This window comes from Onychomys torridus, chromosome 8 (genome assembly GCF_903995425.1).
Source record: "Onychomys torridus chromosome 8, mOncTor1.1, whole genome shotgun sequence".
NCBI classification, from domain to species: Eukaryota; Metazoa; Chordata; class Mammalia; order Rodentia; family Cricetidae; genus Onychomys; species Onychomys torridus.
The window spans coordinates 58,157,988-58,184,769 of NC_050450.1; the positions used below are offsets into that span (position 1 = coordinate 58,157,988).

Genomic DNA, 26,782 nt, shown 5'->3' on the forward strand with positions numbered 1-26,782 from the left:
CGGGAGTCGAAAGTTAAGATGCTCCAGAGTTCACGGCCAGGCTGCGCTGCAGAGAGACCTCGTTTCAAATACCCTAAAAACACAAAAACGAGGTGTGTGCGTGCGTGTGCGTGTGCGTGTGCGGCTTCTGCTTGTGATAACCGCTGTGCCCGCGCTCACTTGTGTGCGGGGAGGTGCTGTGCGGAACAAGGTACCCGGGGCGGTGGGGGCAGGAGCGTCGGGGCGCCGACCGTCCGAAGGGAAGAGGCCAGCGGGGCCCCGGCTGCAGAACCGCGGCTGCGGGCCGCTACCCCCACCCGGGTCGTCAGGGGCAACCTGGGAGGCTGGCCCCGACCCCGCCCGGCGCGCAGGAGCCAGGTGGCCGTTGGGGCGCCACCAGCCGGTTTGATTTCCCGCGGCCGGTGGAAAGGGGGCGGCGGGGGGGGAGGGGAGAGGAGTCCCCGGCCAATGGGCTGGGCCGAGCGCCCCACGTGACGCCGGGGAGGCGGGGCCCAGGTGTACTTACGGAGGGGCGGGCGGGGGCCGCAGCTCGGGAGCCGAGCCGGGGAGGCGGGGCCGGCGTGCGGGCCCGGGGGGCTGCGCGGCTGCGATTGGCCTGCGCCCGGGAGGCGGGACCTGAGCGCGCCGCTACAGCCGGCTGCGATTGGCCTCGGCTCGGGGCCCGCGGCAGGCGTGCGGGCGAGGCTCGGGGCGCGAGGACCGAGCCCGGTGGCCGGTCCGCGAGCCGGGGGGGGGGGCCGGGGCGGTGGCGGTGGCAGCGGCGGAGGAGGCGGTGGCGGCGGGGGCCGGTACTGGACCCGGCGGGATGAGCGAGGCGGAGGCGGCAGTGGTGGCCACAGCGGCCCCCGCGGCGACGGTGCCCGCGACGGCGGCAGGGGTGGTAGCGGTGGTGGTACCGGTGCCCGCGGGAGAGCCGCAGAAAGCCGGCGGCGGGGCGGGCGGCGGGGGCGGAGCCGCCTCTGGCCCCGCCGCCGGGACCCCCTCAGCGCCTGGCCCTCGCACCCCTGGCAACCCGGCGACGGCGGCTTCGGGGACTCCCGCGCCCCCGGCCCGGAGTCAGGCGGACAAGCCGGTGCTGGGTGAGGGGGGGCGCGCGCTAGGGCGGCTGGGGGGGGTCGGCGGGCTGGGGGAGGGGCAGCAGGGTTTGGCAAGCCCCAGGTAGGCCAGGCCCGAAGGACTAGCGGGTCCCGGAGCTGCCCGACTCACTTAGTGGATTCCCCTGGAGGGCAATCTTGCTGCACCTTCCCGGGCGGGCGGGAGGGCGGGCAGGTCCAGCTAGGGCCTTGGGTGGGAAAATAAAGCCTCAGGGCCTGGCCACGCCCCGGTTGGCGGGAGACTTGGTGTAGTCGACTCCGGTTCTTGTTAGGTAAACCTCCCTCCGAGCCTGGGGGAGCAGGTGCGGTGGGCACCCTTCACTTTGGGAGGGCTAGGAAGGCTGTCGAGTGTTGAGCCTGAGGGTGGACCAGGTGAGTAGCCGGTTCTAGGCGGAGGACCTGGACGTGGTAGGACGTGAGGAACGTGGGTTTGAACGCCCGAATCCCCCTGTGGGAGTGGCTCGGATTGGGAGAACCAGGGTAGGACTGTTTTGGCGCTCCCAGTGAAATCTGGTGACCTCGAAACTTAAAGAGGGAGGCAGGTTAGCTTTTAGGTTAGCGTTCTCTCAAGACTCAGCCCAACTCCGACTCTTCCCCCATCTTACTGTCCCCACTGCATCTCTGCCTGGCAGCAATCCAAGTCCTGGGCACTGTCAAATGGTTCAACGTCCGGAATGGTTACGGATTCATCAACAGGTATCCAAGGAACCCAGGGAGGGGGAGGAACGGGTGTCTTTTCCGAACTGGCCTGTGGGATTGGACACCTTACTTCATCTCGACCCCTGCCGAGGCACCTGGTTGTGAGGTCCAGCTGAGGCTGGTTGAGAGTCTTTAAGCACAGCACAAATGTGTGCCCACTGGCAAGATGAAGCTCCATCCACATCTTCAGGGGCAGCAGAGGATTAATGATCCAGGAACTTGGCAAACCTGACCCTGCCCTTCCCAGCTCCTCAGTCTCACCTTCTGGAGTTGCTTCATTATTTTTAGCTTGCTGTGTGCCTTTGGGGTAGAATGTTTGGGGCTCCCGGTCGGAGCCCTCCTTGGTTTCCTGGTTAAGGGCAACACTCAAGGCACCTACACACACTCTCCACAGAGCTGTGGCTCATTTGAACCATGCCCCATCCCCCACAGCACACCTGATGGGACTGAAGCTGGTGGGGAGTAGAGCGAGTGCCTGCCCAGCTAGAGCCTGCTGCTTTTCTTCACTCGGCAGCCCCACCCCTCGAGGCTGTGGCAGATTCTGAGGAGAGCCAGGGCTCCCCTACTGTGGCCTTCCCCAGCCCAGGCACCCTGCCCAGCCAAGTCCTCCTGGGAGCCTCAGTTCCCTCTTTGCAGGCTGACCTTTGTGCAGACCCAAGTCCTTTAAGACTAGAACATTTGTTCTGGGGAAGGCAGCTTCCTTCAGGAGTGCCTCCTGTCCCGGGATTACACCAAAGTCATAGGCAAGGTAGTGCCAGCGAACGGGAGTGTGTCTTTTCACCCTGTTCAGGTGGTGCAGAGGGAGCTTGTGGTTTACCTCCAGGCTGAGGGTGAAGATAAGGCTTTGTGGCTGGTTGGAGAAGGCACTCTGTGCCTTGTCCTCACAGTTGTATGCCCCTGGCCTTGCTTTCTCCTCCTTTGAACGTAGAAGGAAGGAGCCTGTGGAATTTTCCAACCGCAACAGGGGTGGAGGGGAGGAGAGGGTATTGGCCAGGGACAGTTAGACCCGGCACCAGCAGGTTCTGAGGTGCCCCTGGGGTAGAAGGTGAAGCTGTCTGTCCTGGCTCCTTCAAGGTGCCTTTGTGGCCTCCTCCTAACTTTTCCTCATGTCCAAGTGTTTGCTGGGGATCTGCAGCATGCTTCTCTGTGCCAGCTTTAGGGGCCCTGCTGGCTTGCTCTGCTTGCGCCCAGGGCCCCATTGTACCCCTAGAACTAAACAGTGGCGAAGATGAGCCCATTTTGGGAATGGGCACCCAGGGAGGCCTCAGTGGAGCTGAGTGCCTTCCCATCACCCCCTAACCACTGTCCTGTTCTGCAGGAATGACACCAAGGAGGATGTCTTTGTTCACCAGGTAAGAGCTAGGTCGGCCTCCTGAGAGGAGGCACCGCCCTCTCTTTGGAAGCCTTTGCCACAGCCTCTAGCTGCACACAATATACCTCTCTGGCTCTTAACTTCAAACCGGCCTGCCCTCCACCTCAGGTGCCTGTATGAACCACCATTAGCCCCACTTTCCTTGAGTTGCTGAAAGCTGTCAGAGTTGTGGGTGGCGCCCTCAGGGCATGGCATGCTATGCTCACCACCTCCTGGGGCCTGTTAACACCACAGGAAGGATCAGGCAGTTTTCCCAGGGCAAGGCCAGAGACACTTGGGTGCAGTGAGTCTCCAAGGGTGTTCCCTGCCCCAGCAGCAGCATCACCTGAATTCTCAGGCCCTGCCCAAGCCACTGAGTTAATCAGCCTTGGGGCTGGGGACGGGCACTCTGTTTTAACGTGCTCCCAGGTGATTCTGGTACTGGCTAGTTTGAGAACCACTGCTCTGGTGGAGAGTACTCAGTGGGATCGAGGTAAGAAGCACAGTATGTTTCACCCGCTTTACAGCTTAAGACATTTTGGCCTTTGTTTTGCTTTTGAGTTTCTACTGCCTCCAGTTTTTGAAGTCCTGAGGGGTCAAGGGGGGGGACATTTGGGGCCAATGGTAACTTTATAGTGGATTCCCCCAGACCTCTAGTTCATGACCTTGCCCTGCTAATATATTTATTTCTCCTGGTGCTGTGGAGCTGTGCTCCAGGCTCTCCCCTACTACTTTGAACACTTACTTCCCTGCTCTGCCCTTCAGCCCTAGACTCCAGTAAAACATCACAGAGTGGAGTTGGGCGGAGGCTGAAGCTGGTGAGACATCCTGGTCTCTGCCCTCACCTTTCTCCCGACTTTTCCCCCCAACCAGACAGCTATTAAAAGAAACAACCCCAGGAAGTTTCTGCGAAGTGTTGGAGATGGGGAGACTGTGGAGTTTGATGTCGTGGAAGGAGAGAAGGTTTGGGAGCTGCTGTGGGGTGGAGTTGGCCAGGACTGTGGGAGGGTGGCCTGGTTGTTGGCCTAGGCTTTGACTCCTGGGACCAGCTCTGCCTCTGATTGTGGGGATGGGGCCTGTGCTCTCTCACCTGGATGTTGTCGAATGCTAGGGCTGTTGTAGAACATGTCCTAAAGAATCCATCCCTGTCACCAGCCAGTAACATCTGGGTTTCTTCTCTTTAGTTCACCAAGCACTTCATGTCTGTTTTCTACACGGGACCCCAGCCCTAACAGGACCCTCCACAGTCAGTCCTCTGGAGTGAAGGAGGGGACAGTGGCCCTCTCTATCTCATCCTGTCCTGTCTTTACACTCTGGGGGGAGTGTGGCGGTTATTTCTAAGGACAAGTTGTTTCTTCTCAGATGGGTACAAACTCCTTCTGCTGCCCCTTGGGGGAGGGAGAAAGGAGTGATTTTGAGGTGCCACAGGATAGAGGATTTGGGCCGGAAGAAGGGACACCAGTGATCTGGCAGGTTTGCAAGTGTTCATGCTTGTTGTCAGGGCAAGTTCTGACTGCTCCCTCTCTGCCTCCCCAGGGTGCAGAAGCTGCTAATGTAACTGGGCCTGGGGGGGTGCCAGTGAAGGGCAGCCGCTATGCCCCCAATCGACGCAGGTTCCGCAGATTCATCCCCCGGCCTCGTCCAGCTGCCCCACCACCCATGGTGGCAGAGGCTCCCTCGGGTGGGACTGAACCTGGCAGCGAAGGGGAGCGGGCAGAGGACTCGGGGCAGCGGCCTAGACGACGGCGCCCACCCCCCTTCTTCTATCGAAGGCGGTTTGTGCGAGGCCCTCGGCCCCCCAATCAGCAGCAGCCCATAGAGGTGAGATAGCTAGAGTTGGGGTCAGGGAGGTAGCTGTCCACGTCCTGGAGAGAAGTGGATCAGTTGAGAGGGCGGACCATAGAACCCTGGAAAGAAGCAGACCCGAGACTAGGAAGAGCCAAGGGTGACCTGGCCCCGGGACAGCAGCGGAGCTCAGTAGCTCACCTAGGCCTTGTGTATTTCCAGGGCTCCGATGGGGTAGAACCCAAGGAGACAGCCCCATTGGAGGGGGGCCAACAGCAAGGAGACGAACGGGTGCCCCCACCCAGGTTCCGGCCCAGGTACCGAAGGTAAGGCTTAGCCTGGTTTCCCCTTCAGGGTCCAGTGTTGGGCCCTTGTAAAAGGAAGAATTCAGAGAGCCTGGAGCAGATGGGGACAAGAAAAGGGAACCCCGGGGAAGGGACTCTACACTGGGCCCTGTCCTGTCAGAGCTGGTTTCTTTTCTAGGCCTTTCCGCCCCAGGCCACCCCAACAGCCTACCACAGAAGGAGGGGATGGCGAGACCAAGCCCAGCCAAGGCCCCACTGATGGCTCACGGCCTGAGCCCCAGCGTCCACGAAACCGCCCCTACTTCCAGAGGCGCCGGCAGCAGCCCCCTGGCCCCCGGCAGCCCATAGCCGCAGAGGTGAGGGAAAGGCCAAGACCACTTGCCTGTGCTTCTGATTCAGTCTGTCTGCCCCTCCACTCTGCTTGGCCCACCCCTGGCAGACATAGTCACCTGGGACGGCCGGCCCAGGCCATCAAGCCCAGGTTGCCTTGAATGAATACCCCACCCTGGCCCCGGCTGTTGGGTGTGAACTGTGGGAGTTGGTTTGAAGGGGTGAGAAAAGGAAAGTTAAGAAAAAGTTGGAGTAGGTGGTAAACAGGTCTTAATTAACCACTGGTCTCTTCAGACCTCAGCACCTATCAACAGTGGGGATCCCCCCACCACCATACTGGAGTGATTCCAACTCAGAGGACACCCAGAGCTACCATCTGGTGAGTGCTGCTCCCCTTAGGACAGATGACTGAACAAAGCCAGGCACTGGACTCCGCTAAGTTACCCTTTATGATCTCTTCTTTCTCTTAGGTATCTGCCAGTTTCCAACTGACTACCCAGCATCCCCTCCCCCTTTCCCATAATTCATGACATCAAAACATCGGCTTTTCCCTTGAGACTCAGGAGGGCCAAAGCAACAGCCTTTGGCTTTTTTCTCTTTTTTCCCTCTCCCTCCCAAGGGTTGAAGGAAGGGATCCGTCCTCACTGTTCAGAGGCGTCCGCTCCCTCCCCTAAGTCAGGCTGAGAAGGAACCAGCCCACTCTTCACCCCCTCCTGATTGGTTTGCCCCGCCCATTTATTTTTTGTTTCCCTTCTACCTCCTCCCAACACCTCTGAAGCCATTTTATGAACTGTCGTGCCACCTGAGCCTCCAATAAAAACAAAAGCAGGCTTTCTTGTTGTCCCGGTCTCTGCCTCTTCTGTTTGAGAAGGAAGAATCACTGGGTACTCACTTGTCAACCACCTTGCAGCAGGTTAGCCCGCATTTGCTCCCTGCTCCAGTGCCTAGTCATTCAGTCCTGACAAGAACCCTCATCACTGAGAGTCACCGGTCCATTAACTGAGGGTGAGGTCTCTGCAGTGTCTGGGCACTTGTGAACATAGTTTATGAGACATTTACTGGTGCTGGGCTGTGGTGGCGCACGCCTTTAATCCCAGCACTCAGGAGGCAGAGGCAGGCAGGTCTGAGTTTGAGGCCAGCCTGGTCTACAAATCGAGTTCCAGGAAAGGCGAAAAGCTACACAGAGGAAACCCTGTCTCAAAAAACAAACAAGAAAAAAGACATTTACTGTTAAAGCAATAGATAAAAAAGTAGGGAGCCAGGTGTACCTAGCACTCAGAAAGCTGAGTCAGGAGGATTCCTAATTCCAGGGCATCCTGGGCTACACAGACTCTCTCAAGAAAACAGTGTTTTAAAAGATGGGGCATTTGGATTCAGGCCTGTAAACCAGCACTCTAGGAGGCTGAGGCAAGAGGCTTACTGCAAGTTCGAGGCCAGCCTGGGCTGTAGAGTGAGACCCTGGCCTTTTTAACGGGATGGTGAAAGTAGGTATGGATAACTGAGGATCCAGACTCTAGAGGCTTCTGAGCCCTGGAGCCAAGAGGAAGAGGGCTGGGTGAGGGCATCTTGTCTGTCTCAGCCCCCCTCCAGTTCCTCCATGACAGGACACTCATCTTCATACAGCGACTTTATGGATGAATCTCTATATACACATTTAATACAGCAGCCCTTGGGATTCTGCTCCCTACCCATTTAAAACATACAAAAATATCCAAAGGCTTCCTCCCAACCAGTGTTTATACAGACAGCCTTTCAAATCCCCTCTTGCCTTTAGTTGGTCAAAAGCTTTCGGGTCTAGCACCCTTCCTGGAGGGGAACAAGAAAGAGCTGGTGCCCACGCTCGGCAGCCCTGGGAAACAGCAGGCTAGCCCCCAGTCTAGAGACTGACACTTGCCATTACTGCACCTTGCCATGTTCAGGTATATACTGTTGAGTTCCTTTGCCCTGGAAGGTGGAGCCTACAGGGACCGGCTAGACTTTGGGAGGGTGTGTCCTTTGCCCTGGAGGGGTCAAGACAGAACCCCCCTTCACCTAGAGTCTATGTGGCAAGAATTCAGGGGAACTGCCAAATTGTAGGCGGAGTCACAGTTGGAAGGAAATCACAACTCTGATGGCCACTCCTGCTCATCCGGCTGAGCTTTAGAAAGGCTCTCCCCTTTCTAAAGGGAACAGAAGTTTTCTGCGGCTGAGTCTGGGTAGGGGCAGGAGAAAGGCAGGAGAGGAGGATAGCCCACCGGGTGGCCAGAGCCTAGCCACAACACATAAATAATCCAAAAGAGTCACCGGAGGGGAATGAGGGGGTACTTGAACCACCCCTTCCCTTGGCTTCCCAGTTCTGCAGGCTGCAGTTTCCTCCATCCTGGAGGAAACGGGAAAAGAGGGCTAAAGGGCTGTTGAGAGGAGGGGTCTGTGGGGCTGTAGAGGGTGGCTCTCCCACCCTGCCTTGCCCTCAGTCATTCTCATCTGGCCCTAAGTACTCAAGTTCTGTGCTGGGTTTCACCTCCTGCTCTAAGAGGGAAGGTGTCCGGCGGAAGGCGGCGGAGATCTGGTCAAACGTCCGGCCTCTGGTTTCAGGCACTTTGAGGAAGGTGAAGATGAAGAAGCCAAGCAGGAGGGCAGCAAACAGAAGGAAGACATAGGGACCCATAGCATCCTGGGACAGTTGGAGAAAGAGGTGTTGACAGAGGGTGGGAAGCCGGGGCATACAGACTAACAGGGAGCCGGGGCCGCTTCAAGAGGCAACAGAAATGACCAGAAATGAAAATTGACATTGAAAACCCCCTTTAGCTTTTATCCTTTGCTATATCCTAAGAGTGTACACTTGGGATAGATTCCTAAACCACTGCTAGAAAGTTGATCATTTTATTTCTGGTCTAAATGATGCCACTGTTTATTTTTTAAAAACTCTGCTGCCGGCCCATCTATTTCCACCCACTTTGGTCTGGTATAGCTCTACCAGGGTGGCTGGTCATCCAGAAACTACCTATTGGACTGGGAGTCCCTGACCAGACAGCAGGGTACCAGGGTGAGCTGCCTCCCCTCTGGCCACTGATAATGGGAAGCTGGGCAAAGGGTAGGGGACCTACCGCAACATACTGGAAACCCATGCCAACGATGAAGTTACATGTCCAGTTGGAGAAACCAGCGACAGCCATGGCTGCTGGGCGGGGTCCTTGGCTGAAGAGCTCGGCCACAATGAACCAGGGGATGGGGCCAGGGCCAATCTCAAAGAAGGCCACAAAGCCAAATATGGCCACGATGGAGACATAGCTCATGGCTGGAACCCGTTCCTAGAGACCAGGAAAGAATAGAAAATTTGGTTCTGGCCTCTCTAGATTTCCCTTTGCCCTCGGCCCAGAGGACTGAAATCTCCTTTCCAGGGCTTGTTGGGTGGAAGCTGCCATTTTAGGCTAGAACAGGCCCTGGGACATTCCCTGTCCACCCCCTCTTTAGACTGGGTCTCACTATGTTACCCAGACTGGCCTTGAACTTACTTGTAAACCTCCCACCCCACCCAGTCTCCCACGTGTTGAGCTGCCCTGGAGCATTTACAAGGACTGCCATTTTGTTGGTTTCCTCTGGTAGTTTCAAGGTGGAGACATATTTTTGGTCTCTTGCTCCTATAATGGTTGATTCCCCCTTGGCTCTGAAGATGTGTCTTTGGGAAGTATTGCTCCTGGGGCCTCACAGGGACAGATAAACTTGTGCTATAGCTCGGCCCCGCTGTGGCCAGGGTGCCTCAGAAACAGAGCATAGTCTCTAGAACCGAGCACCCATGGTCCTGGCCAACCGTCAGCCACACAGCCTCTCGACATTATTCCCATGGGTTAGACTGCTGTGCCCTCACAGCCCCCAGGCCTCACCAGCAGAAGCAGAGCCACAGTCATCAAGATGGCACAGCCACACATGCCTGCCAGGCCCAGGAGATGGAGTGTCCGTCGCCCGGCCCGTTCTACTAAGAGCACCTGTGGAGAGGGGCAGCTGGTCAGTTGGGAACAGGACCTCTAGGTACCCAGGGCCAAGAAACAGGACGCAGCCACTCCACAGGCAAGCAGTTACCGAGACCAACGTGAAGACGGTGTTGACCACACCAGCTCCGATGGTGGCGTAGGCTGGCTGTCCTACCCCAGCTGACTCGAAGATGCTTGTTGAATAGTAGAAAACCTGGGAGTGAGGGAGCAGGGAAGGCCGTGAATGGCAGGTGATGGCGTCTGGTCCTTCCTTCCAACCAAACTGGATTGAAGGTGAATGTTCACTTCCCCTTTTCCTTCCCTCCTCCTCTTCCCCGGGTCTGCCTGGGTCTCCATACGTACAGCGTTGATGCCCGAGAGCTGCTGGCTCAGCTGCAGCACAACTGCAATGAGCAGAGGCTGCCGGTGGGTGCGGCTGCCCAGGAGCTGGAGCAGGGACATGGGCCGCTCTCTCTCTAACTTCCGCTTCTCATCCTTCAGCTCAGCCAGTGCGTCAGACACGTCGGCCCAGCCCGTCAGGCGCTTCAGACCTGGGGGTGGGGAATGTCAGGCCTTATGGTGCCTGAGAGGAGGCTGGGTACTAGCAAGATGGGGTGGAGGTGTGAGCCTGGGCTATGCACAAGGTGAGAGCTCACTCTTTCGGGCAGGCCCCTCCAGGTTCCGGATGATGTAAAGGTATCTGGGGCTCTCAGGACAGAAGGGCAGGAGAATCAGCTGCAGGAGGGCAGGAAGCACTGTGAGAGCCAGCAGCAGTGGCCACAGGGCAGCCGTGCCCAGCAGAGACTCCAAGCCCAACACCTGTGGGAGACGGTAGGAAAGAGAGTCAAGGTGTCTTTGGTTGCCTTCCTGCTCAACTGTGGATGCCCAATCCAAAGCCTACTCCCAGCTTCCTGTTTACCTGGGCAATCAGAATGCCAATGACGATGGCCAATTGATTGAGTGTTCCCAGAGCACCCCGAAGATGAGTGGGGGCGATTTCTCCCACATACATAGGCACCAACCCTGATGTTAGCCCTGGGCAGAAGAGGAAGAGAAGGCTGAGGGTAGCTGCATGTTCCCTTACCACAGCCCACGCGTGACTGAGGACAGCAGGGGCACAGAACAGACCCACAGCACCCACGGGTACCTGAGTAAGCGCCGATGAGGAACCGTCCAAGAATAAGCAGCTCATAGGAAGCGGCGGCATTGGCGAGGCCCATGAGGGTGCCCCCCAGCACTGCCAAGACATTGTTGGCCAGCATAGCCCTCTTCCTGGCAGGCACACAAAGAGGAGGACTGGTCAAGGGACCCATGCTATGGTTCCCCACCCCCCACCCCCGCCCCCATCCCTGCTCTCCAGCTCCGTTACCTTCCCAACCATTGAGAAATGACGCCGACAAGAAACGAAGAGATCATGCCGCCCACAGAAAAGATGGCCACAGAGAGAGCCCAGAGTGTAGTGAGAGTGCCCTGTGGGATGGAATTGGGTCCCCCAGGACCCTGCCTCCCCAGCCATGTTGCATTGTAGCTCTGTTCAATCACCTGGGGGAGCAAGATGGGAGTGAATCTTTCTCTTCCCACCACCCCTGAGGACTCTCCCCCTGACAGCTGCAGGTCTCTCACCTTCTGTGGGGCGTTGATGACCCCAATGTTGTAGCCAAACTGAAGGGAACCAAGTACAGCTGAGAACACAGCAAGGACCAGTGTCCCCGTCACTCGCTGCCGAGGGGGTTCCCCATCCTGGACAGACAGACAGAAAGGAAGGCATGTCGCATAGAATCATGTTTGGCTTCCTTCTAGGGCCCAGGCCCAACTGCAGCATGAGGGTGCTGGGCTCCGTCCAACATGCTGGGTGAGAGAAAATGGGCCATATTAGGAATTGTTCAAAGATCTCACTGTAAACAGAACTCAACAGGAACCTGGGCATGTAGGAAAAACAGATGTCGGTGTCCACATCACAGTAAAATGTCTGAGGATTGGAACCTCAGAATTCCCCCCGGTGACCTTGAGATAGGCTTAGATTCGTGTGACCTTGGGTAAGTCACTTCCACACTCTAAAGGGAACCATGGGTTCCTCTTCTGTGAGGTGATACTGCCTCCCTGGGCTACCTATCAGTCTGTGAAAACAATGCTAAAATAAAAGTCAACTGTTAATAGTATCCCAGACATTGCCTGTTTTTATAAACTGATAAGTTTAGTATTAGCATCAGCCCCAATCCTCATCTCTTCCTTCTGGAAGTTCTTTCGGCTGGCGACAGAAGGCCCTCAACAGGCCCAAGAAGGGCCATTCGAAAGGACATCTGGGTCACCACTTTGAGGTGGCTGTTAAAGTCTTGGCCTAACATTCCTTCAGTTCCTAAGCTGGAACTAGTACTGGGGGATATGACGGGATTTTAGCAGGGAGAGAGAGCCATGCCCAAGGGAAGAGGGAGGAACGGTGGTGGTGGTGGTGGTGTGAGGGGTGGTGGCCGCTGCTGGCGGCACAGTCTGTCTCCAAGCGGAAACCTGAGCTGGGGAGGGGGGGGCTGACACTCCCCTCTGCCCCTCCACCCACCGCAAGGCCAAGAGAAAGTTCAGCCTCCTGGAGGACCGCCAGGAGTGGGGGTGGGGCCCCCGAAGTGCCTCGGTCCCAGAAACACTGTGAGCCTGAACAGACACGCAGCAGCTCGGAGAGGTGAGACTCCCATGTAGAGTGGAGGGCAGGGTGTCACTCCATGCTGCGCAGGGTGTCACTCCATGCTGCGCACAGTAACCCAGGAGACAAACTCTGGATTCGTCAGTAGAATCCAGTCGTAGCCTGGGCGCGTGAAGAGTCTTTCGGATCCACTAGGTCTCTTGGCGGGATTGGAATCTGACAGTCACGGGTTGTCTAGGCTGAGTATAAATAGCCAGCCCCCCATTCCCAGCCCTTGCGCCTGCGCAGGAACCGCCTCCTAGCTGACCCCAACCTCGACCCCTGCCCAAGAAAAGCCGGACCCGCGTCCCCGATTCGCCCCAAATGCTGAACCTTACTTCAGAGCCGATCTGCTGGAAACCCGACGGCATCTTGTTTTAGAAGAACGGAAGACCCAGGCACTGCAGTAAGAAAAAGGAATGGGGTGTCTGGCCCCGGCCTGGAGGGCAGAAGGAGAAGACCCTGGCGTCCCGAAGTGATGTGCACAGGGCGGGTCTGGTGGGACCCACTGCCACAAGCCAAGGAGCCGGAGAGCACCAGGGCTCTCCGGGATCTAGTGAGAACCGCTGGGGGGGGGGCAAGATGCGGGGAGCTGTAGCCACCTCCTCACTCCCGCCCCGCCATGGGCCACGCCCCTCACAACACCCATTGGCCAGGAGCCCGCACACCCCAAAAGGCCACGCCCCACCCCTAGCCTAGTGCGGGCCGGGGAGACACGCCCCTATGGTTCCCGCCAGCCTCTGAGTTTTCAAAGTCGGGTTCTTGGAACAAAAGGATCCTCCCGCCCTCCAAAAACCTTGGACTGCGACGTTTCTTAAAGAGTTGAGTGCAGCTGGTCCCCCTGTGAGGTCGGAGAGGAGCGCATGGGCTAAGGTGCACTTGCCAGGGTACCCGGTAACTCCAGCAGGCTGACACAGAGCGCGCGGGGGTGTGTGTGTCAGAAACAATGCCCCGAAGTAACCCGGAGGGGCTATTTTTAGCTCCCACGTTAGGCTCCGCCAAATGTCAGGTCCCGGGTGTCCCAGCCTGTCCCGGGCGGGGGAGGGCAAGGGAGATGGAGCCTTAAAGGGTCCGCGACACGCTTCCCACAGGGGGATGACCCAAGGGACCAAAAGCTTCCGTTCCCAGGGTTTGGGGACCGAACCTGGCCGCCCTTTCTTTCCACGCATCCCTGGGCGGGGCGCTGCCTAGCCGCCCGTCCCCTCCACACATGCCCTACCTTGGTTTCTGGAGGGGGCCCAAGGGACAGGTGCTCACGCCAGCCACACTACTCTCCCTGAAGTCCTTGAGCCTCCAGGCATGTGCTGGCCGCGTGGGTGACATGCTTTCCAGAGTCAGCTCCTGTTTTAGGTCTCCAGCTGAGAGGGCACGACCTGGGCACGTCCAGGGAGAGAGAGACGCCAGACCGTGTAGAGAGCGCGAGTCAGAAAACGCGCCTGAGAAGCGCAAGGCTGTGGCGCCACCTAGAGGGAGAGCGAGGAACCTCGGTGACTTGGACCAGGGTAGCCGTCCTCCAGTCTTGGGGGTCTCTTCCATTAACAGTTCCCTGAGATTTCATTTCATTAACCTACAATGCAACCCTCTCTGGAGCGCCAGACCCACGTGTCTAGCTACCGCCTGAATGGCGCAGTTTATAAGACGAATATATACAAACATGGACCCCCTCCTAATATCCTTACCCCAAGGAGTTCATCTCCACGCTGGAGGTTGGGATCTTCCCGGCATCCGTGTTTTGACTTCCCTCCTCTCTTGCATATTTGGTTTTCTCCATCTGTACCATTACCACTTTAGTCCAGACTACCGTGACGTGACTACTTTTCCCCTGGTTCCCGTCTTCCCTTAAAAGGGAGGTACAGGGTCTGGAGAGAGGGTTCAGCAGTTAAGAGCACTGACTGCTCTTCCAGACTCAGGTTTGATTCCCAACACCCACATGGACACTACAATACCTGTAACTTCAGTTCCAGGGAATCCTACACTCTTTTCTGGATTCTATAGGCTCCAGGTACACATGTGGTACACAGACATACATACAGGCAAAACACTCATTCACATAAAAAATATAAAATAAAATTAGGGAGCTAGAGAGAGGTTAAGAGCACAGACTGCTCTTCCAGAGGTCCTGAGTTCAATTCCCAGCAACCACATGGTGGCTCACAACCATCTGTAATGAGATCTGGTGCCCTCTTCTGGTCTGCAGGCAGAACACTGTATACATAATAAATAAATAAATATTTAAAAAATAAATTAAAAATAAAAGGAGGGTAGAATGCTGGGCAGTGGTGGTGCACGCCTTTAATCCCAGCACAAAGGAGGCAGAGACATCTCAAAGTTTGAGGCTAGCCTGGTTTACAGAGTGAGTTCCAGGACAGCCAGGGCTACGCAGAGAGAGAAGGAGCAGGAAAGGGTGCCACGAGGCAGAAGCAAACAGGAGGCCCGGCCTGGGCTGGGGTGAAAGCAGGGCAGTAGGCGGGTGGGTACAGGCTGATGCCCTGGCCCCTCAGTTCTGTCCTGCTGGGTTTATTTCTGCTCCCATTTGGATGTTTCTCAGGCTGATGGTTTTTAGTGTGTGTGTGTGTGTGTGTGTGTGTGTGTGTGAAGGGGAATGGTACCAGCACAGACCAGAAGAGGGCACCGTATCCTCTAGAGCCAGAGTTATAGGCAGGTGTGTGTGGTTACTGGGAAGTGAACTTGGGTTGTCTGGGAGAGCAGCAAGCACTCCCAAGTGCTAAGTTAGCTCTCTAGCCTTGGTGTTTAAATGCATAGAAAGTGGAATCAGAAAGCTGGGCGGTGGTGGCATGCACCTGTAATCCCAGCACTCGGGAAGTAGAGGCAGGTGAATCTCTGAGTTCGAGGCCAGCCTGGTCTACAGAGTGAGTTCCAGGACAGCCAGGGACACATAAATAAACCCTGTTTTGAAAACAACAACAAAAGATTTAAGGTCCCTGCCACCAAATGTGGTAACTGAGTTCAGTCCCAAGGATCCATGTTGTAGAAGGGAAGAATTGATGGCCACAGAGTTGTCCTCTGACCTTCAGATGGGCACCTGGGACACTTTTGTGCACTTGCATGCACACACACAGACAAAATAAATGAATGGGCACCCTGGGACACTTTTGTGCACATGCATGCACACACACACAGACAAAATAAATGGGTACATTGTAATAAATAAATAGTGCTCAGGGGGTAGAGTGGTGCTGTGCATAGGCCTGAGAACCTATATTAAATCCCTTTGTCCCACAAGGTGGCAGAAAAGACCTTTGGCCTGTCCTTGCACTCCTACACAAACATACACAGACACACATGCACACACAGACACACGCACAGACAGATACACACACAGATACACACACAGACACACACACATATACACACAGACACACACATACAGACATACACACAGATATACACATAGACACACACACAGACACACATACAAACACACACAGACACACACAGATACACACACACAGACACACAAACACACACACAGATACACACACAGACACAGAGACACACTCAGACACACACACAGATACACACACACAGACACACACAGGAAGACACACACAGACACACAGAGACACACAAACAAATGAATAAAATTCAAAAGACTGGAAAGGAGGGGTGCCTAGAGTGCTTGCCTAGCATGCATGAATCTCCAGCACTGTGAACTATGGGTATGGTGACACATCCTATAATACCTGACTACATAGCCATGTCAAGGACAGTCTGGGCTACGTGTAACTGTCTTTTCTTTTTTTTTTCTAAAGAGTGTTGGAGAAGCCAGGGGGTGGTGGCGCACACCTTTGATCCCAGCACTTGGGAAGCAGAGGCAGGTGGATCTCTGTGAGTTCGAGGCCAGCCTGGTCTACGGTGTGAGTTCCAGGACAGTCAAAATTGTTACACAGAGAAATCCCCTCTCAAAAAACCAAAAAAGAAAAAAGAAAAAAGAGTGTTGGAGAAGTAGAGGGTTCAGAGGGGGAACGATGAGAGTCGGGAAGGAGAAAAGAGCCTGGGAAGGTGGGAGGAAGGGGTGACTAATAGTGGATGGTGGAAAAGGAAGGGAGGGAAGAGAGACACATAAAACAGGGAAGCTTTGCGTTGGAGCTGTGTGTGTTGATCTTTTCCGGAGACCTGGGCTGGTTTACCATGGAGCCCATTGGAGCTCTCCTAACCTCTGCTCCTTATCTTGGGGAGGTGATCCCCCCAGACTTTTGTAGTCTAAACCCTGTGTCTAGGTAAGGAGGCAAGAGACTGGACTGCAGGAGAAATCCAGGGTGTTCCCCAGACCTGCCTCCAGCTCCCCATCACTGCAAAGGTTTACTTTGCTTCCAGCTCCTGGGTGGGAGGCGGAGCTTCACCCTGAGTTCCAGAAACATCCCCTCCTCCTCTCCACCCTTCTCTCCACCCTTCTCTCCACCCTTCCCCTTCTCCTTCCTTCCTTCCTTCCTTCCTTCCTTCCTTCCTTCCTTCCTTCCTTTTTCAGAACATTACTTTTCACTAAGACTTTCCCAGAGGACGTGACTGAGCTTGTCACTCCCCACTCCCCACACAGGGTTAGTGCATCATGCCTATAAAGCAGATACAAACAGTTTCAAGGATTGGAACCAACCTTAACTGGCAAAGAACACTTTCTCTGACTTATCATAAAAAATGTTTAAGTAAAAAAGAAAGGAAAGGGGCAGTGGTGATTTCAGAATGAAAGATCATTCACTGTCGTGTCATCCATTCTATCTTGGCTCTAGTAACAAAATGGAAACAGGATGACTATGGTACAAAATGTTCACGGCAGCACGCTGTATGCTCCTGTGCCAAGCCCACCCCCAGCCCCTAATGCTTCCAACTCAACTACCTCCCAGCCTGTTGGGCCTGTGGACGAAGGAGCACATAGATCTTCTCTTTGATCCAGTCTTGTTATAAGGCTGGTACGTCTGTGCATCAGCTCAGTAAACAAGACAGCTGAGGTCTGCCAGATCATGGATAAAATCCAACAACTGACTGATACCGCATGTGATGGAGGAGCTATTGGGATTCATTCTCTTCAGATGCTCTTCGTACATTTTACAGACACTTCCCATGCACTCATTCACAGGCTCATAGTCAGCATAAATCCTGCCTTCTGGCCTCTTGGTAGGCTGTACCAGCAAAAATGGTGTGAGACATCACACCAAAGGCTTTGGGGCAGCGGCCACTTAACACCGCTGCCGCACACGATCTCAGCCGCACACGCTGCCAACCAATCCCTCTCCTCCTTTTCTTGTGTTTTATTTGTGTGTTTGGGACAGATGTAGAGTACTGAATCAATAATCACTGTTTCAAGATAGTGTCACTCTGTTGCCTAGGCTAGTTTGGAATTCAAGGCAGTCCTTCTGTCTAAGCCTCCAGAGTACTGGGGTTCAGCTGTGAGTCACCATACCCATCATAACACAATTCTTGATTCATGTCTTCATTGATCTATGTTTTGTTAGATTATCTTGTTTTTAATACATTATTATTGCTGTTGTTGCTGTTGTTAGTGGTGTTGGTGGTTGGTGGTGGGGCGCGCGCGCACGTGTGTGTGTGTGTGTGTGTGTGTGTGTGTGTGTGTGTGTGTGTGTGTGTGTATGTGCACCATGGCACACTTGTGGAAGTCAGAAGACAGCTGTCCATGTTGATTCTTCCCTTCCAGGGTAGGATCCAGGTTGTTTGGCTTGTACAGAATTGCTTTACCTACTGAGCCATCTTGCCAGCCTGTTTTTCCTTTTAGAAGTGTATCTCCAGGTTGGGGTCAGGTTGGTAGAGTTGATAGATAGTCTTTATGAATCCCTAAATTCCATCCCCAGCACGTATAAAACAGGCAGTGTGTCACAGGCCTGAACTCCCAGCATTCCATTCAGGAGGTGGAGGTAGGCTCAGCCTAACTATTTGGTGACTAAGAGGCCTTGTCTCAGAACACATAGTGGAGCACTCAGTAGGCAGAGGCAGGCGGGGTCATCTTATCTCACCTGCTTATGATCTCATTCATGGTCTCCCCGTCCCATCTAATTTCCAACCACAATGAATATGAATGTGGCAACGACTATTTTCTACCCAGTTCCTTCGGGAGGTTGGTGACAGTGACTGTGACTCTATATTTATAAACTACCTGTGGAAGCAGGGTCGCTGAGTCATAGGGTGCTGCCTACTGTGGTTCCGTTCTGTCCTGCCAGCTCTCTTCAGAAAGGCTGTCCCAGTCTCTCGGCAGCGCAGGAGGGCTCTGTCACCACTGTCCTCTTCTTCAGCATCCCCCAGTGTTGGCACAGTCTAGTATGACGGCTTGAGCTGAGCTCCAGCTGTGCTGCTCACTAACTTGGTGCCCTTTGGAAAGTGACCTGAGCTCCTCTTTCCGCTTTATTTACCTAGCTGGTAAAATGAGAAGGGTGAATAATAACAGTAGCTGCGTCTTCCGGGCCAGTGAAGGTGAATGATACATATTCAGAGTGCAGAGAACGGGTCCAGTGGTGAAGCCCATTTGGTTTTCAGAGTAGATTTACTGGGATGTAATTGACATTGAGCTGGGTGCTGGCAGCACTTTGGAGGCAGAGGCAGGCCGATCTCTGAGTTTGAGGCCAGCCTGGTCTACAGAGTGAGTTCCAGGACGGCCAGAGCTACACAGAGAAGCCCTGTCTCAACAACAAAGATATAATTGACATTGAGGCCATCACATAAAGTATATAGTATACAGTTTGGGGTTATAACATAGGTATATGCCAGTGACCGGCTCCATAATCAAGGTGACGAACACATCGATCACCCTAAAAGCTTCCTTCTGTCCTTAAAAGAATATATTTTATGTTTATAAGCATCTTGGGTGCATGTAAGTATAGCATGTGTACAGCTAGTGCCCAAAGAGGCCAGAAGAGGGCATCAGATACCCTGGAACGGGGAGTTACAGATAGCCGTGAGCCAGTCTGATGTGGATGCTGGGAACTGAACTCCATCTTTGGCAAGAACAGCACAGGCTCTCTCTTAATCCACAAGCCACTTCTCCAGCCCAATTTCTTTCTTTTTTCTTTTTCTTTTTTTCAAGACAGGGTTTCTCTGTGTAGCTTTGATGTCTGTCTTGGATCTCACTCTGTAGACCAAGCTGGCCTCGAACTCACAGAGATCTGCCTGGCTCTGCCTCCCGAATGCTAGGATCAAAGGCATGTGCCGCTGCCACTGCCACCTGGCCAACCCAATTTATTTATTTTCTGTTTGCTTTTGAGACAGGGCCTCACGTAGCCCAGGCAGGCCTTGAATTTGCTATGTAGTTGAGTATAACATTGAATTTCTGATCCTTCTGCAACACCTCCCAAATGCTGGAATTACAGGCATATGTCATCCCACGCCTGGTTGGCTCCATTCCTTCTTATTATTGGACAGTATTTTTTTTTTTACTACATTTATGTATTTATCCTGATATCTTTGTGTGCACATGAGCCTACCATAGTGCACCATTTGAAGGTCGGAGGACAATTTATGGGAGTAAGTTTTCTTTTTCTACAAATGTGGGTCTTGGGGCTCAAACCTGAGTCTTTAGGCTTGGTGGCAAGCACCCATACCCACTAAGCCCGTGAATAGTATTCTAATATATGAATATTTCACAATTTGCTTTCCTAGTCTCTTGTTGGGCTTATTACAAGTAAAGCTGCTAGAAGCATTTCTGCAGGAATTTGGATGGACATATATGCTTTCATTTCTTCAGAGAAAAGCTGAGTTATGTGATAGGCATATGTGTAACCCTAGGAAAATTCCCAGCTGTTTACAAAGCGGCTGGACCACTCCCCATCCCTACAGCATCATGTGAATTTCAGTTTCTTCATACCCTTATGGCTGTCATGTGGTCAAACTTTTACAGGCTTTAGTAAAAAAGGTCTTCATAAAACTTTAATCAAATAAATGAGAAATTGTTCATATTTCTTTTTTAAATATTTTATTATTATTTATTTATGTGTGCATGTGTGTTTGTCCGTATATGTGCATGTATCTAAGATTGGGGCCATCCCCTGAATCTGGAGTTATAAGCAGTTGTAAGCTGCCTGATTGGGTGCTGGGAATTGAACTCGGGTCCACTGCAAGAACAATACATGTTCTTAACTACTGAGCCATCTCCTCCAGCCCTCATATTTCTAATAGTTAGAGGTACAGTAGAAGCCAGACATGGTGGTGCCCACCTTTAATCCTAGTGCTTGGGAGGCAGAGGCTGGTAGACCTCTGAGTTTGAGGCCAGCCTGGGCTACAAAGCTATTTTTAGGCACTCAGATACTTAGTGAGTTCTTAAAAAAAATCCCTAGCTGGAGGTGAGGGTGGGGTGGGGTGGGGTGGGGTGGGATGGTACATGCCTTTAATTCCAGCATGGGCAGCTGGATCTCTGTGAGTTAGAGGCCAGTCTGGTCTACAGAGTGAGTTCCAGAACAGCCAGGGCTACACTGCAAAACCCTGATTTAAAAAAAAAAAAAAATCCCCAAAAGCACCTAGGAAAGGTGGTATCTCCCTACGATTTTCTCTTGTTAGTAACACTTGTTAGTAACAGGTGAAACATCCTTTTTGGGGGAGAAGTTGCTGGGGCTCAAACCCAAGGCCTTGCACATACTAGCATGTGCTCTACCCATGAGCTATGTCCACAACCTTAGTTTTTCTTTTTGTTTGTTTCTTTTTAAAAAAAAAGATTTATCTATGTATTATGTATATAGCATTCTGTATGACTGCAGGCCAGAAGAGAGCACCAGATCTCATTACAGATGGTTGTGAGCCTCCATGTAGCTGCTGGGAATTGAACTCAGGACCTCTGGAAGATCAGTCTGTGTGCTGAACCATCTCTCCAGGCCTGGTTTTTCTTAAAACAGGGTCTTGCTTTGTAGCTCAGGCTGGTCTTTGATTGACTATGTACTGGAGACTGACTTTGAACTTGCATGACGGCTCATGGTTGTAATCCCAGCACTTGGGAAGCTGAGGCAGGAGGATCACTGAGAGTTTGAGGCCAACCTGGCTTACATAGTTCTAGGCTAGCCTGAGCTACAGTGTGAGACGCTGTCTCAAGTAAACAGACAAACAAGCAAACAAAAATCCTAACGAAACACCAAAACCAGCCGGGCGGCGGTGGCGCACGCCTTTAATCCCAGCACCCGGGAGGCAGAGCCAGGCGGATCTCTGTGAGTTCGAGGCCAGCCTGGGCTACCAAGTGAGTTCCAGGAAAGGCGCAAAGCTACACAGGGAAACCTTGTCTCGAAAAACAAAAAACAAACAAACAAACAACAAAAAAAAACCCCCACCAAAACCCAACCCAAACTCATCCCGTTCTAGCGTTTTTCTCTGATGCTGTGCTAATCACAACAACAGCACCTTGAAGGAGGAGAGGCTCATTTGGTTTACTCACAGTCCGTCTTCGAGAGACACCAGGACAGGAGCTGGAAGAGAGGCCCTGGAGAAATGCTGCTAACTGCCTTGCCCTTCAGCTTGCTCAGCTTGTTTTCTTGTAGCACCCAGGGCCAGCTGCCTAGGTGTGGTCCTGCTCGAAGTGGGCTGGGCCCTTCCACACCAATTATTCCTCAAGAAAATGCCCCCACAGACTTGCCAATGGACAATCTGATGGAGGCAACCCCTCAATTAAGATTCATTCTTTCCAGATAACTCTAGTTTATGTCAAGTTGGGAAAAACAAACAAACAAACAAAAAAGCCCACAAATTAACCAGCTCTCCTGAGGATGCGCACGCCACATCCCCCTCCAAGAGGGCTAGGTATGTACTTCACTTGGTAGTTATTGTCCATCATTCCTGAAGCCCTGGGTTTGATTCCCAGTACCACATAAAGCTGCATGTGGTGGCCCAGTCGTGAAATCTCAGCACTCAACAGATAGAGACAGAAGGACACAGAATTCAAGGCCATTTTTGGCTACATTATGAGTTAGAGGTCAGTGTTGATGGGTGTGGTGGTACATGCCTATAATTCCACATTTGGGAGGCTGTGAGTTCCAGGCTTGTCTGAATCAATGAGTAAGACCCTGCCCCCCCAAAACATAGGGCTAGATCGATGGCTCAGTTAAGAGTGCTTGCTTTCCTTGAACTCCTGTGCCAGAGGCAGGTGGATCTCCGCAAGTTCGAGGCCAGCCTGGTCTACAAAGAGAGTTCTAGGACAGCCAGTGATGTTACACAGAGAAACCCTGTCTCAAAAAACCAAACAAGAGCCGGGCGGTGGTGGCACACGCCTTTATCCCAGCACTCGGGGAGGCAGAGGCAGGCAGATCTCTGAGTTCGAGGCCAGCCTGGGCTACAGAGTGAGTTCCAGGATAGGTGCAAAGCTACACTGAGAAACCGTGTCTTGGAAACAAACAAAGAACAAATGAACCAACAAAACTTGAGCAGCCTGGCCTTATTTCGACCCTACCTAAAAATAGAACAACAACAATAACAAAAAAACCCTTTTCTTTTATACTGTAGTTTTGTTTTCTAGTTGGCTACTGTTGATATTTAAAATATTAGTGATTTGGGGCTGCAGAGATGGCTCAGCAGTTAAGAGCACTGGCTGTTCTTGCAGAGGACCTGGGTTTGTTTCCTAACACCCACATGGTAGCTCACAAACATTGGTAACTCCAGCTCCAGAGGATCTGATGCCCTCTTCTGACCTCCTTGGGCATGAGACAAGCACATGGTATATGAAGTATATACATGGAGACAAGATGCTTATACACATAAAAGAAATAAAATCTGAAAGTTTTCAATAAAGTATTAGTGATTTATGTTTGGGTTTGGTAGGTTGATCTTGTATAGCAACCTTGCTGAATATACCTGCTAGTTCTAATGGTCTTTCTATCAAGTTTGTTTCTTTTCTTTTCTATCTATTAAGCTTTATTATTAGTTTGTGTTTATGTGCCTGCATGTGCATGTACACACACACACACACACACACACACTGGAGCCTGTACACACACAGGTGTGCACAGACATGGTACAATGTGCCTGTGGAAGTCAGGGGGCAACTTTTTGGAGTGGATTATCCCTTGCCCCCTACCTTCACATGGCTCTAACTCAGGTCATCAGACTTGGGTGGCAAGTGCGTCTACCCATTATGTCATGTCATTGACCCCCTTCTTTTTCTGTTTTTGAGGCAGGGTCTTGCAATGTTGCCTCAAACTCAGGCTGATTCTCTGACCTCAACTACCACAGTGCTGGATTACAGGTGTGTGCCATCACACCTGGTTTATATGGTTCTGAGATTGAATCAAGGTCATCATACATGCCAGGCAAGCATCTACCAACTGAGCTACAGATCCAGCACCTCTGCTGGTTTGTCTTCCTTCCTTCCTTCCTTCTTTCCTTCCTCCGTCCCTCCCCTGCTTTATTTCTTTCTTTTTTTCCCCCCTGAGATATGGTTTCTCTTTGTAGCCCTGGCTGTCCTGGAACTTGCTCTGTAGACCAGGCTGGCCTTGAACTCACAGAGATCCACCTGCCTCTGCCTCTTGAGTGCTGGGATTAAAGGGGTGCACCACCACCACCCAGCAAGATTTCTTTTTTTAAAGACAGAGTCCTACTATGTAGCCCTAGCTGGCCTTGAAATTTCAGAGGTCCATTTTCCTGAGTGCAAAGATAGATCAAAAGCATGTACCACCAACCTGGCATTTTATTTTATTTATTTTTAATGTGTACAGATGGTTTGGCTGCATGTATGTCTGTGTGGCACGTGCATCCAGAGGCCTCAGAAGCCAAAGGAAGGCTTCAGATCCCCTGGAACTGGAATCATTGACAGTTGTGAGTCACCATGTGGATGCTGGATTCAAACCTGGATCCTCTGGAAGAGCACAAAGTCCTTTCTCCAGTGCCCTCCTGCTTTTTGACAAAACTTCCAACTATGGTACATTCCAGCTACCCATCCATTTGAACTCTTGGGTTCTTGCATTTAACTGTTTACTAGAGAGAGAGGAAAAAATCCACAGTGATGTTCACTGGTAACACTAGAGTAGTAGTTCTTTTTTTTTTTTTTTTCTTTTCTTTTCTATATTTATTTATTTATTTATTTATTATGTACACAGAAGAGGGTGCCAGATCTCATTACAGATGGTTGGGAGCCACCATGTGGTTGCTGGGGATTGAACTCAGGACCTCTGGAAGAGCAGCCAGTGCTCTTAACCTCTGAGCCATCTCTCCAGCCCCAGGAGTTTTTTTTTGTTTTTTTCCAGACAGGGCTTCTCTGTGTATCCCTGGCTGTCCTGGAACTCACTCTGTAGACCAGGCTGGTCTCAAACTCACAGAGATCCGCCTGCCTCTGCCTCCCAAGTGCTGGGATTAAAAGCGTCCACCACCACTGCCATCAGGTGACTTGATTGATTGATTGAGACTATATAATCCTGGCTGCTCTGGAATTTGCAGTGTAGCCCAGGCTGGCCCTGAATTCACAGAGATCCTCCTTGGCTACATTCCCCAGCCCTTCTATTAGTTTTTCTAAAGTTTTTAGTTAGTTTGTTTTGTTCTTTGACTTCTGTCTCTAGAACATCCTATGCATGCCTGTACTACTAAAGTACCTCTCTGTCCTCTTGGGTATTCTAATCCATTTATCCCACGCACCTTCCTCTATCCAGCTAACAAACTCTGTCACCAGTGAGTATCACCGCGCTTCTCACCCCCCTCCCTCTGGTATACCTGAAGTAAACCACTGACTGAAAGAACAGGAGAACTCGGATGGCTGGCTGGAGGGTGCCACTGTTAGTACCTCTGCCTCCCAAGATTAAACAACAAAGGTATGAGCCACCACTTCCAGCCTACTGTAATCCTGAGGTGTGGCAGAGGGGTCTGGTGACATCTAATCTCACTCACATCATTAGATCTCAGGATGCTCTTCAATATACTATGCCACCCACAAGAGGAAAGACTTTCTAGCGCCTACTATCAACGTTGGCAACAGGGAAGTCTCTTTTTGCCTGATGGCTTGAGCCTGCCATCCCAGCACCAGAGAGGCAAGTGGCAAGAAAGTTGTTGTAAATTTGGGGCCATCTTACTCTACAGAATGAGTTCCTGGCCAGCCAGGCATACATAGTAAGATCCTGTCTCAAAAACACCAAAAAAGCTGGGCATGGTAGTTCATATCTGTTATTCTAGCACTTGGAAGCAGGGGAGTTATGAAATCCAGGCTGCCCTGGCCCTCAAAACAAAACCATATCTCAAAAGAAAGAAAACAAAACAAATATAATCCTGCTTCAAATCGATGACTAAATTCCAAAGAGGTGATCAACACTGGGCCTTTGCTCTTGCTCTCCTTACTTACATGATTCCCTCATGACTGACTCATCAACAGTCAGTTGCTCAGAAAGTCTCCCCATCTCACTGGAGATTGGACCCAACCTTATACATTACCTTGTTTCATTGCTTTCAAAACAAGCAGCAGTTTATGGCTTTATTGCCCTGCTTCCTCCTTGTGGAAAATAAAACAGATGAGCACAGTGTCCTTATCTGTCTTGTCTACCAGTATATCCCCAGGGTTAATTACAGTGCCCAGTACATTTATAAGCACTCAGAAATCACATAAGGGGCAGTGGACGAAAATTGTTTTCAGAATTCACTCATTGGTAATACAAATCTAAACACGTCTATATTTTACAGAGTAGCAGGCAACTTGATACTTAATCCATAAGCACACAAAAGTAGTTTCAGACTATGATATGAGTCTTGAAAGGAAAGGAAAGTACAGGTAAACCAGGAGAGCCCTGGGCAGATGACCTGACTCAGCGTGGGTGGGGTAGTCAGGCCAGGCTTCCTAGAAGAGAGTTGAGCCAAATGCTGAAGGATGAATGTTAGCTGGGTAGAGGAAGGTGGGTGGGGTAAATGGATTAGGGCACTCAAGCATAGAGTACAGAAGGGTGCTGTAGTGGGGTAGAACATGCACAATAGGTTTTTGAAGGTCAATATAGCCGAGGGAGAAGGTAGACATGTCAGCAGTCCAGAGTGCTTCTTGGGTGTAGCTCAGTGGCAAGAACACTTGCGGGTCTTGGGTTCAACCCACGACAACAGAGAAAATGAAAATCTGCCACTGACTGGTTTTATTTTTATTTTTAATATTTATTTTGTTATTTTTATGTGTATGCATCTGAGTGTATGTGGGAGCTGGAGGAGGTCAGAAGAGGCATTGGAGTTGGCATGGTGACACACTCCTCCTCCTCCTTCTTTTTTTTTTTTTTTGAGACAGAGTTTCTCTGTGTAGCCTTGACTGACCTGAAACTCACTCTGTAGACCAGGCTGGCCTCGAATTTGTAACTCAGAGATCCACCTGCCTCCGCCTCCCAGAGTGCTAGGACTAAAGGCGTGTGCCACCACTACCTGGTAAACTCCAGTTCCTTTAATCCCAGTACTCAGTTGACAGAAGCAGGAGGATTCTTGTGAGTTCAAAGCCAGCCTGGTCTACATAGTATGTTTCAGGACAGCTAGGGCTACAAAGACCTTGTCTCAAAAAGCTGAAAAAGTAAAATAATAATGATGATGATGATGATGATGATGATGATGATGATTTTGGGGAGTGGTGACACATGCCTTTAATCTTAGGCTTTGGGAGGCAGAGGCAGGTGGATCTCTGAGTTTGAGGCCAGCCTGGTCTACACAGCAAGTTC

At 52.1% G+C, this 26,782-nt stretch overlaps 2 protein-coding genes and 1 pseudogene across 3 annotated transcripts; 1 reads left to right on the plus strand and 2 right to left on the minus strand.

The window, feature by feature from the left end:
• The first annotated feature begins 735 nt into the window (after nt 1-735).
• Nucleotides 736-6,403, plus strand: Ybx2 (Y-box binding protein 2). 2 transcript variants are annotated; one of them, XM_036196596.1, is made up of 9 exons: nt 736-1,079; nt 1,727-1,790; nt 3,112-3,145; nt 4,018-4,107; nt 4,681-4,965; nt 5,152-5,255; nt 5,413-5,590; nt 5,859-5,943; nt 6,035-6,403. In XM_036196596.1, exons 1-8 carry the CDS (start codon nt 806-808, stop codon nt 5,907-5,909), a joined length of 1,080 nt encoding a protein of 359 aa, XP_036052489.1. In that variant the 5' UTR covers nt 736-805; the 3' UTR covers nt 5,910-5,943; nt 6,035-6,403. The 2 variants fall into 2 exon arrangements, with proteins under 2 accessions (XP_036052489.1, XP_036052490.1); XM_036196597.1 differs by lacking the exon at nt 4,018-4,107 and having other exon boundaries at nt 793-1,079; nt 6,035-6,387.
• An 816-nt stretch (nt 6,404-7,219) lies between these two features.
• Nucleotides 7,220-12,735, minus strand: Slc2a4 (solute carrier family 2 member 4). The gene is made up of 11 exons (XM_036196684.1): nt 12,527-12,735; nt 11,138-11,254; nt 10,884-11,056; nt 10,662-10,786; nt 10,434-10,549; nt 10,171-10,333; nt 9,878-10,065; nt 9,624-9,728; nt 9,428-9,529; nt 8,651-8,854; nt 7,220-8,217 (listed from the first exon to the last, which is right to left on the minus strand). The coding sequence occupies exons 1-11, from the start codon at nt 12,557-12,559 to the stop codon at nt 8,014-8,016; spliced, it is 1,530 nt and encodes a 509-aa protein (XP_036052577.1). The 5' UTR covers nt 12,560-12,735; the 3' UTR covers nt 7,220-8,013.
• Nucleotides 12,736-17,039: 4,304 nt separating this feature from the next.
• On the minus strand, nt 17,040-17,354 carry LOC118588475 (annotated as a pseudogene).
• Nucleotides 17,355-26,782: the final 9,428 nt, after the last annotated feature.

Bases quoted from the DNA above. Each gene is read 5' to 3' on its own strand.
- Slc2a4 (XM_036196684.1), bottom strand. From the start codon at position 12,559: ATGCCGTCGGGTTTCCAGCAGATCGGCTCTGAA. The intron at 10,550-10,661 runs GTACCCGTGGGT...TCTTCTGCCCAG, and splicing joins CCTCATCGGCGCTTACTCAG to GGCTAACATCAGGGTTGGTG. The intron at 9,530-9,623 runs GTAACTGCTTGC...CCCTCTCCACAG, and splicing joins CCGTCTTCACGTTGGTCTCG to GTGCTCTTAGTAGAACGGGC.
- Ybx2 (XM_036196596.1), top strand. From the start codon at position 806: ATGAGCGAGGCGGAGGCGGCAGTGGTGGCCACAGCGGCCCCCGCGGCG. The intron at 4,108-4,680 runs GTTTGGGAGCTG...CTGCCTCCCCAG, and splicing joins ATGTCGTGGAAGGAGAGAAG to GGTGCAGAAGCTGCTAATGT. The intron at 4,966-5,151 runs GTGAGATAGCTA...GTGTATTTCCAG, and splicing joins ATCAGCAGCAGCCCATAGAG to GGCTCCGATGGGGTAGAACC.